Source organism: Argiope bruennichi, chromosome 9 (assembly GCF_947563725.1).
Source record: "Argiope bruennichi chromosome 9, qqArgBrue1.1, whole genome shotgun sequence".
NCBI classification, from domain to species: domain Eukaryota; kingdom Metazoa; phylum Arthropoda; class Arachnida; order Araneae; family Araneidae; genus Argiope; species Argiope bruennichi.
This window is the reverse complement of record NC_079159.1, coordinates 73,155,604-73,168,186: the sequence shown is the minus strand read 5'-3', so window position 1 is coordinate 73,168,186 and position 12,583 is coordinate 73,155,604. Positions and strand designations below refer to the sequence as shown.

Below are 12,583 nucleotides of genomic sequence, written 5' to 3'. Positions count from 1 at the left end.
TAATAATTTTTTTTTACTTAATACAGAATATCTTTTATTGCTTTTTTTTCAATAATAAATAAATTGGATTTATTGACATGCACTATTTAAATATTATATATATATATATATATATATATATATATATATATATATATATATATTGCAGTGTAATGGATTATGTTCTTTGTATTTGTACTTTTTAATGAATAACTTTGGAAAAATTTCAGCGACAAAGAGAAGAAAAATTTTGTGACGTGAAAGAATTAAGAAATTATTTCGCATTTCTCGCATCACGATTTTCTTATCATAAGCTGTCCATTTTAATATCACACCTTTTTACAAAAACAACAAGCTTTCCTTTACGGGAAAATCTTTTTGTATAAACGAAATAATTTTGGCTGACCTTGTTGAAATGTATTAATGTGACTGAAATAAGCATATCTTTTGTCGATCTACGATCATACTAAGTTTCTTTAAATGCAATAAAAATTAATTTTCATTTTTATTAACAAAAATAAAATCTAAGATATTAATTGCTTCTAGTTAAAAGAAATTAAATTGCAGTGAATAAAATAGATATGTGGAAAAAAGCAAAGAGTCATGAAATAAAAACACAGACAAGATTTTTAACGAATAACATAATTTATATTTTGTTTATTCAATACAATATGTGCAGTTTGCAAAGTTCTTAAAAACAAAACTTTTTTTGTTATTGATTGTACACTACGAGATCATAGCCGGAATAATAGCATATCTTCGTCAGCGCGATATGTAATTTTGACAAGATACAAAGTAAATTATACATTCAAAAACAAATTGCCCAGAACACATTTATAATGAACTTACTTAAAAAAAAATAATAACTTTTTTAGATTACAAAATCACAGAACGAAACAGCAATTCCGTTTTTGAAATGAAAAGTTTTAAGTTTTACTCTTTTACTTTAAGTACAATAGAAACTTTATCACATGGCTAAAACGATTAAAATGAAGTCATCTTAATTAAAATTTCATAATTAATTCAAAATTCTGATTTTAGTTCTTTGATTTCAATAGTATTTCTCACTATTAAAATTAAGATAGATATCTTAATCAGCAATTTACAATGACAAAGTATATGAAGAAATCTTGGATCTTTTTATTCATTTTATACTGAGCTGGAGTCACAGCTTACATTTTTGAATTCAAAATTAATGAGTAGTTTCAGAAGATTCTTTAAGGTTTTTCCCCTACATTTAAAATCCAATAAAAACAGAGAATAGTAAAAATGCATTATAATAATAATGATAAAATTAAACATATAAACAGTAAATTTCATTTATGTAAAATTGATTTTTAAAAATTAAATATTTAGTTTAAAAAAAAGTAAAATAAGAGGAAAAAAAATCTTCGTAAAAAACCTCCATTTAAGTAATTTACACTACATTTTTAAAAGGAAAACATCCAGCTCAGCTTCACTGACATCTTATCACACATATTTAATAATTTACGAATGTTTGACATTTGTTTTCAAGAACAATGATAACAAGGTTTCGCGAACTGTGCTACTTTCAGCGAATTTTTTACAACTTTTGTTCAAAAACAAATTGAACGGACCAACGTATTTGAGAACTGTTAAATAGGTTGATCACTAGAAATACACTGGCAAATAAGAAAGGGATAAAAAGATGAAACAAGAATAACAAATTGATACACGAATGGACGTGATTAACAGCAATCTTTGGGCCTTTTTAAGAAATATTATGTAAAAAACAACTTGAAAGCATCACACGGCAAAACTTGCCATTCAAGATCTAATGTTGTAACTGCACACCAGACGGCGTTCCGCTAGAGGTCGCTACTATCGCGACCACATTTTTTTTTCCAGTTTATTATTTGTTTAATTATCAGAAATTGAATGGAACGAATGTGAAACAACTCCACAAAGTCCTCGTCTCTTCTTTTCTTCAAAGATACAGCACAAAGCATTTTTACTTATTCTCCAGTTTATATTAATTTATATAAAAGTGCACATTTTTTGCTGACTGCTACAGAGTCTTAAGACAACAACAACACGAACAAAGAAAAAAAAGAAAAAAACCGCTGAATTATGATTCTGATGTACAGAGTTCTGAAATTACAGATGATTCATCACAATGATATCTTGTTTTTTCTGAGAAAGAAATGTACACTTAAAATCGTTCTGCGCGAATACGAATGGTATGCAGATGAAAGAGAACGACGCTAGAATACAGAGGTATAACTGTACAACGTCTTTGCTCCGCTTCCTGGCTGCGACAGTTTCTTTTTTGCATGTTCCTCCATTTTATTTATATTTTTTTCTGTGCGACAAAGTGCAAGAAAAGATGTTTAGCTTGTTATTTTGATGAAACATGATCTGAGGTCTGAGATATTTTGTTTGAAACGTATATTATGTGAAGTACTGAGTCCTTCCTGATTGGCTAAATTGAGCCGGGCCCTGTTCACCGATTGGCTGATGTTCTCAGTCTCTCGTCTTCACTAGGGATGAAGCTCAGAAGGCTGCAAAGAAAGAAAAGAAAAAATGATCATGAGATTATGAAATTAAAACCTGACTTTTCCAATACAATTAGATTACATTAATTGCCAATTTTGATTTAAAAAAATAACGACTTTAGTACTGAAATTTCATATAAGCATTAAAATATTCCAAGAGCGATAAACCAATAAACAAAACTTAGTATTAAAACAATAGATCTAAAAAGACGATAACTTCGTGCAATACCATATTCATATTTTCAATCATATACTACATAACAAAAATTTGTTCCAATAGTACCCCTAAGCTAGACGGCAAAAAAAAAAAAAAAAAAAAAAATTTTTATTCCTCTATTTTTGAAACGAAAAGAGCTAGGCTTAATAAATAGATAATTATATAAAATAAAACGATGTTTAAGTTTCCCCTCAATGTATATCTTGATCCGTGGATGGTAAATATCGGTCACAAGTTAAGAAGATTCTTCCTTTTCAATGATTGATTTTATGTGAAATGAAAGTATGTTTGCATAACCAGAAGAGAGCTACGTTTTCATGATGAAATTAAGACTTTAAAATTTCAACTTTTCTTTCATTTAGCGCTTAAGACCATATGACACTTCATCAAGTCAACAAATCTTCACATTAAACAAACATCAGTTCGCACTCAGACGATTTCTGTATTTTGCAGCCCTAGCCTAGTTTTCATAAATTCACCAATTTAGCTTCCCATTTAAAGACATTTTTAATTCAATCAACATGCTAACCTATTTTTTTTTCTTCTTCTTCTATACCTTTGCAAAGATACATAGATAATATTTATTTATTATGACCCATAACTGCACAATATTTAACATAATTATATTTATTTAACAATATTATATTTATTCGGATTTCTGATATACATGATAATAAATGGTAATAATTATATTACCCTAATATTTCGTAATTCATAGTATTCATATTTCTTACATATTTATATACTAGGTGCTCTGCTAGTGCTCCATTTTGGTATAATAAGAAATCCACCCTCGAGTTCATACACCGGCATTTAATTTAATTAAAGAGATGTCAATTTTAAGCAGAGTATTAAATATGAAATACTTTGTGGACCCTGAAGAAAATTAATGGCATGATTCTAATTAATTCAACTAAACAATATCTTCAGACTTAAAAAGAAGGATAGCTAGAAATGATCTTCATTTGGGCATTGAATACTTTCTACAGAATCTGTGGTTCAAAACTGCCAACTGTTATACAAAGGCGCAAGCATGCATGTACACACAAAAACAAAAATTTTAAGGAGATAATCGATCTATGAAATAAGAAGTAAAAAAAGTGAACCGGAGCAAGATACCTGTTATATACGCACCTGATGCATGCCTGCAGGGTCGTACATGGATGCGGAGGACTGGGGCGGTAGACCATCGGCATAACCTGCCGTCTGGGAGATCACGTGCCTCAGGGCATTCGCCTGAAATGTAAACATCTTTTACCACAAGCGAAGAAAATATCGATGCATTAAATTATGATTTGATATAATAGAAATAAAATTAAATTATAGTGAATCCAAAATAAAATATACGCCGTTTTTATAAATCATTGAGCAAAACCTCCATTACTTTCATATTTTATAAAAAGTGGGACCTATTTAGATAACATTGCAGTGTCCATTACTTAATAATTAATGTTTTTTAACAATTCATTAAATCCTATTATTTTATGAAACATTGGCAATAGGCAGGCAGGACTTCAGCAATTTGCTTTAGTTCGAAAACTTTATGTAGAGCCAACTTTTTTTCTTAAGATCCTACAGACGGTTAACCAATCCAATGGCCTGTAGTTGAAATTTAACCGTGAATAACTTTAAAAAAAAAAATCATGCTGAGATTTAAAGAAGAAAAGACTGCCTCCTTCCTCTTTTCCCGTGGTTTTATGTCATCCGCATTTCTATAACACTATCGGAACAATTTGTCAAAAACTGCGACAAAAACACGCGTGTCGATGATTTAACAAACATTATGCTGCTGCTTTGAGATGAAGGAAAGAGAGAAAAAAAAGTAGTTTTCTTGAAAAACTTTCCACCTACTAATAAAAACCGTTTCACCCCCTTGCGTACTCCCCCCCCCTTTTTCTTCCCGTAAACCGAAGTGTCGCTTTTTCACTTATCCCTTAGTGACGGTGTGCTTTTTGCTTTTTAGATTTAAGTGTGAGAAGATTTTTTTGGTATTTTTTTTTACCCTTGTGTTATTTACCCTACCTCGTTAATCTACTTAATGGCTCACACTTATCCTCCAATGAAGTTTTTCCCTAAGTATATCCTGAGCTTCTTTGGCTCGACTTTTTATTTTTTTTATTCTTATTTTTTTGTCCCTTATTTATTTATTCTTTGTCATCATTACCTTGCACTTTAGCTTTTCTTTGGAACTTACTAAAAAAAGTGTTCTTTTTACTTGAAAAGAACTTCGGTGGTTGCCTCTTTTTTTTTTTCTCCACCCCACCTCCTTTTCTTCCCTCGCCAACTAATTTCGTGCCGTGGTTACACTAAAGAGAAGACTTTTTTTCTTTCTTTTATAAATCTTTTTATCGGTACTTTATTTATTTATTTATTTATTGTGGATGATTCGCATAAACACTTACGAATATTACATTCGGCTGGCTGTATCTTAAGTCATCGGTATTGCCTGTTCCATTAAAAGGTGTAATTGTAAAGACGCGGCTTATCTGAACAAAATGTATTGATTGAAAATGTGTTTCAGTCAAATATGAACATAAAATCAATATATGGATGATTTAATGATTCGAGTGTCCTTAAAAAAAAAAAGTATAAGGGTTGCATTTAGCTAGAAATGGAGATGTTTAAGGCGATATTGTACACAGGTGTATTAATAGTACACTTTCAGAATTAATTGGGAAATACAGAATATACAATAATATATATTTGAAATTTTTCAGATCACAATAGAAATTTTTGTCATTTCCCCTCAAATTAAAAAGTTTTTAGCATTAATTTTGTGGCGTAAAATTTAATGACAACCGCATTATAGAATTATTCATGCAGACATTACAATATTGTTAATTTCTTCAGACAATTTCATTCACAGGTCGGTTCTCCCACCCCTTCAAATTTCTATCACTTTCAATTAACCAATATATATAATTTATACTAATAGAATTCGCTCAGAAAATATAATATTAAATAAGAAAATTCTTAATCTTTAATAACAATAATAATAATACAGGTGAATATGTGTGCTTTGGTCTCTCACGGGCCGATTGATTGACTTTCTGAGATATTAACATACTTGGAAGAATGAGAATGCGCATGTCATGGGGATATTCATTTTTATAAAATTTTAATTATATTTTGAAATCATTAAAATTAAAATCGTTTCATCAAAACATTTAACAGCGCGCTTTTATTCTAGCCTTGGAAGCTAAGGAAGAAATTACACAAGAAAGAAAAAAGTGTCCACAATATCATGACAGACAACTTGGAATTAGAAAATAATCATCTGCAAAATCACGCTATTAATAAGACTATGAAGTAACGAGATGATTCTATTTGGAAGGTTCATTTATACTATAAACAGAATCGCGTACAGGAATTAAAATAATACGGTTTACACAATTAATTTGATATTTTAAAAAATGAATCATGAATAGCAAGTTACACAAACAAGATTTAAATGAAATACGACTAACACTCCCAGCGAACCAGGCAGGCGACGATAACCAATTCAAGGATAAACACAACACGAAATTTTGATTGATAATTCTTGGGGAGGGGAGGGGGGTGCTTTTAAAACACTACTCCAGTCAACGGAAATTCAATTTTTAAAGATCCATCATGTAAAACGAATACAGTACATATCTGCTGAAGCAAATTTTATCCAGCAATAAAGCAAAATGTATATAGAACCATTAAGCAATAACAACCTGGTAAGGGGGGGGGAGAAAAAGCAAAGAAATACAGCGTACAGAACCTAGTAAGGCATCCATTCTGCAACGCATACAAAAACAGAAAGAAAAAGAACGCGATTTCCACTCATATGTCATGCTTAGCGAATTCGAATTCACTCCGTGTCTCGAATATCGGAAATTTGAGCCTAGACAAAGTGATAAGCCAATTCCTAGTTCCAGAAGGAAGGAACAAGCAACACAGAATTCGAACCACAATTTCAACACTGACAAATAAATAAATAGAAAAAAGAAACGCGCAAGATGGAAAAGGCTATAATTAAATCACGGACGAAGACGGACATTAGGCTGTGGAAGAAGCGACAAGGCCTATAGGCGGCCTAATTTGTGAGCAGCAGATCCTGGGCAAGTGGCGGCGTCACAAATTCGTTAACTGCCTTGTCAGGCAAGAACGAAATCCAGTTAAAGTGAGAACTACAGCAGCTAAATTCAATTGCAACAACCCAAAACATTTCTTCCCTCCTTTCTTTTACTCACTTTACTGGATTCCCATTTTCTTACGGTGCTTTTTCTTTATCATTTTATTTTATTTCATTTAATTCCCCCTCCCTCCCTTCCTCTACCCCACATTCCCAGTTCAGCTGGTGACATGCCCAATGAGTAATTAAAGAAAGTCGGACGGCGACGTTCTGGGGTGGAGAAGTGAAAAGAAGTGAAGCTGATGGCTACTCGATTCTCATCGATTTCCACGTGTCCGATCCAGGCCTATTTGTCGATAGAAATGTGTACACTGTTTTAGTTTCTTCCGTCTTTGTTTTCAATTAAAGACCTAGTCCCCCCCCCATTTTGGGGGAGGGGGTAAATCAATCAGATAAATTTGAAGAAATTGCCTGTCTCCACCCCTCAAAGAGAGAGAAAAAAATTGTGAACATAAAATAAGGGTACCTTACTCTACAAATAATCGAAATTAATTAAACAAAATTAGCTTAAGCAGCGAAGTGTCGAGTAAAATCTTCTTTGTCAACAGAAGTTTGAATTCAAATTTGTCTTTCACAAATACTTTAAGAAAATATTAACTTCGATGTACAGCAAATATGAAATACTAATAACAGAAATTTTTTTAATATTCAACCATTCATGCTTTTACTTATGGTCGGCTAACTCATTAGTCAACAGAGCCAATTATCAACAATTCAACGATTGAAATCTCTTTTGAGAGCCACATTTTTTAAAACTTAAATTATATAGGTTAAATTATATATTGTTCTTCATTTAATTAAAGTACTCTAGCGCTGGCTTTTACTAAGAAAGTCCTCAATCTGACCCATGGTTCACGAGCCACTGACCAACCACTGATTTGAGAGTATTTATCTTCCATAGTTTAACTCATTACAGATTATACGTTTTACCGAAACAAACCAAATTACGTCACAAAATCAACATTTCTGCACTTCATTAAGTTTAAACTCATAATAAATATTCCTCAATTCTTCATCTGAAAAAAGTTTTTAAACTGCACCTTAGTTACAAAAAAAAAAAAAAAAAAAAAAAAAAAAACTCATTGTTAACAATCTCAATGTTGTGGCAATCAAAATTATGAACCGCGGTTTTTAAAATCGATTTTCAAATAGCAAAATAATTAACTATTTTTAAAAATAATGATTCACTGCAATCTGTTGTGTACGATGCTAATTTAATCCTTTTGGAATCATCATTTTCTTTAATAAATGTAAAATAAATGAATTACGTAAAAATTATTCACCGCAATATACTCGTCAAATAAGAAATTCTAAATTATATTGCTATATCAAAATTATTTTCACTATCTTTTAACTTTATTGTGAGATTCCTAGAACAACTTGAAATGATCTAAATAGTATTTATTAAAAATATTAAGAAAATAATCGTCAAAATAAAAGTTTAAATGTTTTCTAAATACGTAGAAAAAAAATTGGTTAGGATTCCTGTATGAAGGTTTTCAGACGAAAAACATGAAACAACATTAAAAAAATTAGGACGATTTTTATCAGATAAAATAACGGGGATATTTAACAGCATTTATTTACCATGAATGTAAAATTGCTAGAATAAAACATAATTTTCCTATATCCCAAAAGAGCATTTGTATTTTATTTTGAGCGCTCAAGAGTATATTGAGGTATTTAATCTTCAGAGAATTTCTACTATATAAACAAAAAGCTATTGTTTGAACCAGATATTGCTGAATCTTAAAATTTAACAGCAAACTATACATCCGAGCAAAATACAAGAAAATTTCCGAGAAAGGAAAAAATTCTGGGAAAGGAGTCTGAAGATGAGCATTCTCACATTCTTGGTGTGGATCCTTAATATACGCGTACTAGGAAACGAGGGGAAAAAATAGGAATGAAAAGCAGCATCTTTTTTTATTATTATTTGATTTTTTTTTCTTCTTTTTCCTCCAAAAGTTGCGGCAGTAGCGCCAAATGCTTAAGTGGCCATCTCTGTTCTCATTAGTATCCCAGTAATCTTGTTTAGGAGAAGCCAGCTTGCGTTTTCCCTTTTATCCCCTATAGCAGAAGTATAGAAAAAAAAAAGGTCCACCTACCCCCAACTTCTTCCCAAAATTACGTATATCCACTTCCTAACCCCCGCACACCCTCCATTCTTTATACAACCGAACCTGTGCCGTTATTGAATTAGAAGCGTGTTTAGCCAGGCTTTTTTTTATTTGCTTTTTCTTTTCTTTCTCTAGCAAAAGAAAAAAAAAAGTACGTTGACCAAAAGATTTTTCTGTACCCGTTTCTATATATCTATATATATGGATTTTTTTTTTTCTTTTGTACTGGTGCTTTGAAGAAGGCAGTCTTTTCAAATTAGGCTTCCTTATTTGTCCTAACTCGCGTCTTTTATAACGAGCTATGCCAAAAGCAGTTTTCACTACCACGCTCTCAAAAGAGTTTTGTTACTTTTTCCACCTTTTCTAGTTTTATTTTTACTTCGATTTATATCTATATATTTTTATCCTTCTTACTTGGCTTGTTGTTTAACTAGTTGTTTCTGCAGCCATTCTATTTCTTTTCTTCCTTTTTTTAAAGCCACTTTCCTTTCTTTCCGCTGCCACCTTCTCTAACGAAACTTCAGGTCTCATTTTCTTAAATTCTCGTCTGCGCCTGTCTTTTCGATAAAATGGCTGCTTTGATTCAATTTTTAGTGTGTGTGGAACGCTTTCTTTTTCTTTTCTCTCCCCCCCCCCCCCCCCCATCTCTCTATACTGCTTTTCAAAGCGCAACTTTTAGGTCCCTTTTATGCCTTTTTTTTTTTTTGGTTCCCCAAGTGAAATGTTGCTAAAAACTTATTTTTCCTAAAACGATAAATAAAATAATGTTATTATATGCTCTTGTTTTCCCTAATTTATCACCGTTTCGCGTTAAATGGTCGTTAAAAGATGAGCTCTAATTCGATTTTGAAAAGGGGAAAAAAGTGCCCTGAAACATTGGTTGCTCTGGTATTTAATTACAACCGAAATCAAGAGTAATCGCACTTTGTTGCCTTTCAAAAGCCTTTTTCTTTAGATTCTCTTTAATTATCTGTGAAAAGAAACAAGTTACATCAGTTACGCAAATAATGGATAGTAGGATTTTAAATGGGGGGGGGGAATAAATAAGGGAATTAATTTAATTTTTTTTTTCACTTGACGAAAAAATATCTATGGAAACATTTGATTACATTAGATAGCACCGATCTCTTCACAATTCTCAACCATTCTTAAACATTAGACTTAAATTAAACTGAATTCTAACAGATAATAGTAGAACTAAAATTCAATCTTCACATAATTTGAGCCCACAATCGATGGGTGTTTTTAAGTGTTAAGAATAAAAAAATACTTCCAATATAATGTGAAATATACCAATTTCACATTATATTGGAAGTATATTTGATGAAGCGTCATTTTATTATACAAATATTTTAGAATGTTTAAATGGGCGGGGAGGGGCTGTTAATCTATTCCTGTACCTGCTTGTAAATAATTATTTTGACTCTTAACCGTCATTCCTTTTTCAGAATCAGATAACAAATAAACGTGCCAAACCTTTAGGGCTAGATTGTCAGGTTGCATACCTTTTTATTCAAGATAAAATACTGATACAATAATTTTAAGCAATGGTTTTTTTCCCATCGTTTCAAATTGATAGAAAATTAATAAACCCTCTAAATACTTTTTTTAAAAAGCACACGATTTTCCCAGAATTTTTAGTGCATAGAAATAATGTTAAAATAACTCCTGGGAAAACAATTGGAAATTCTAAGAGGCTGGAGTGATTGTCCATTTAACTTCAATGAATTTCCCCCTCCCCCCATCCGCTTGTCTTTGGCCATGGGTCCGTTATTAAGAAAAAAGAAATAGAAGAAGAAGAAAATAAACACCAGAAATCACCATCTCCCAATGTGATGAGAAAAGTGAACTTCGTTTTAAACAAGGTAGAGGTGGAAGGTTCAAGGAGCTATGGTTTCTAAACACAGAGTAAGAAACCATTCCCAAGACAGGATCTTTGATTTAACTTTTGAACTCTGCACGATGCCAGAACATATTTTCCGAGTCTACATAGCATTTAGAAGCGCTGCGTTGGTATAAAGTTCAACGAATCTTTTAAATGCAGAGGGCGTAATCTTATTTTAACAAACTCAGGTAAAAACCGATATTATTGCCTATTCCTCTACAATTATAACTATAAATAAATATCGATGAATCACTTAAAGATTTATATCTTCAATTAATGAACCAACCTTTTAAAGATTACTTCCTGGAAATATGAAAAATACAAACGAACCGAAATTATACCCTTTTTTCATAGTGACAACTTTGAATTAAATACTTTTCCTTAGGATCAGTTTAAAAATTTATTGTACCAAAGATAATGAATTTAACGCAGTTTTAACAAGTATTTTTAAAATGAGAACTTTAAAAAATTAGAACTCTTCAGAAAGGCTGATTTTACAGGGAACATAAAGGGGTGGGGGCTATAGAATTTCTCTGTTTAATAATTAAACAGCAGAAAAATTGATAGAAATTCATTTTTTTGGAATAAAATTAATTACTCGGAATCATTTTTATTGAATTCATGTTTAGTTAAGGTTAACTCAATTTTCAATCATATATTCTAATCCACCAAATATCGTTCGTTTATACAGCATTCCCGATAGCGCCACAGGGGTTTATTTCGATGCACAATTAGAAATATATCCTTTAAATAGTTAAAGACATAAGAGTATCTGGCTAGGCAACTGACGAAAATTTGCATTTTGTTACATTAAATAGATAACCAACCATCTTAGTACACATATCATGTGGCATTATCATTTCTAATACCATACACGTTCTGATAAAAATAATAAAAATTTTTTTAAAGGTGTGACATTTACCTGTGACTGAACATTCGCTCCCATCGAAGAGTAGGAGTCGCCGCCATTCATGCTCATATTGTACATGGAATCTTGAGGGGTGCCCGAACCGGGAGGTGGACTGATCATCTGGCCCTGTGAAGAAGGCGCCAGACTGTATGGGGAGGAACCAGCCGCTGAGGGAGGGGAGTAACAATCGTTGATGTAATCTGAAACAAAGAACAGATAATCAATATTTGCTATGACAAATGCATTTTTTAAAAATAATTTTTACTCATAAATATTCTATTTAAGTTGCTTTCAATGCTAATTTATTGTGTAATTTCTTCTTCTTCTTCTTTTTTTTTTTTTTTTTTCAAGTTGAGCTAACAATATTTTAAGCGCCTATCTGAGCAGTCAAGATACCTGAAAATACTATACAGCAGGCAGAATAATTGTCGATTGATGACTTTACAAAAAAATGCATTCACTTTTTGTTAATGTAGTTGTAAAATTCCCCCCCCCCCCAAAAAAAAATAACTTGCTTCATTTGAAAATATTGTGGTCCACAATGGTCCATTCATTACTCCAGCCGGAAGGGTAAGGTGTGAATAGTAAAAAGATACAATAGGATTCTCCCAAAACTACTACAAACTAAGCTGTTTATCTTTGAGAACAGGAATTAATATAAAAGAGTCCTCATTTAAACCTCTAAGTTATTCGAGATATAAAGAGAGAATATAACAAATATCCGAAATTTCAGCAAACATTTTAAGCTTTTAATGGATAGGATTTTATTAATAAATCTAACTACTCAATAGAAA

General features: G+C 31.5%; 1 protein-coding gene across 2 annotated transcripts in view; it reads right to left on the bottom strand.

Moving 5' to 3' along the window:
• Nucleotides 1–636: 636 nt before the first annotated feature.
• The window catches only part of LOC129983799 (homeobox protein extradenticle-like), a 307,248-nt gene continuing 295,301 nt past the window's right edge, over nucleotides 637–12,583 (bottom strand). Inside the window, exons 7-9 of one of the 2 annotated variants that reach the window (XM_056093436.1) lie at nucleotides 11,802–11,989; nucleotides 3,847–3,948; nucleotides 637–2,501 (exon numbers count right to left, since the gene is read on the bottom strand). In XM_056093436.1, the coding sequence (XP_055949411.1) occupies nucleotides 2,481–2,501; nucleotides 3,847–3,948; nucleotides 11,802–11,989 (311 nt within the window). In that variant the 3' untranslated portion in view covers nucleotides 637–2,480. Of the gene's footprint in view, nucleotides 2,502–3,831; nucleotides 3,949–11,801; nucleotides 11,990–12,583 lie in introns of both variants that reach the window. The other variant, XM_056093437.1, reaches the window with a different exon arrangement.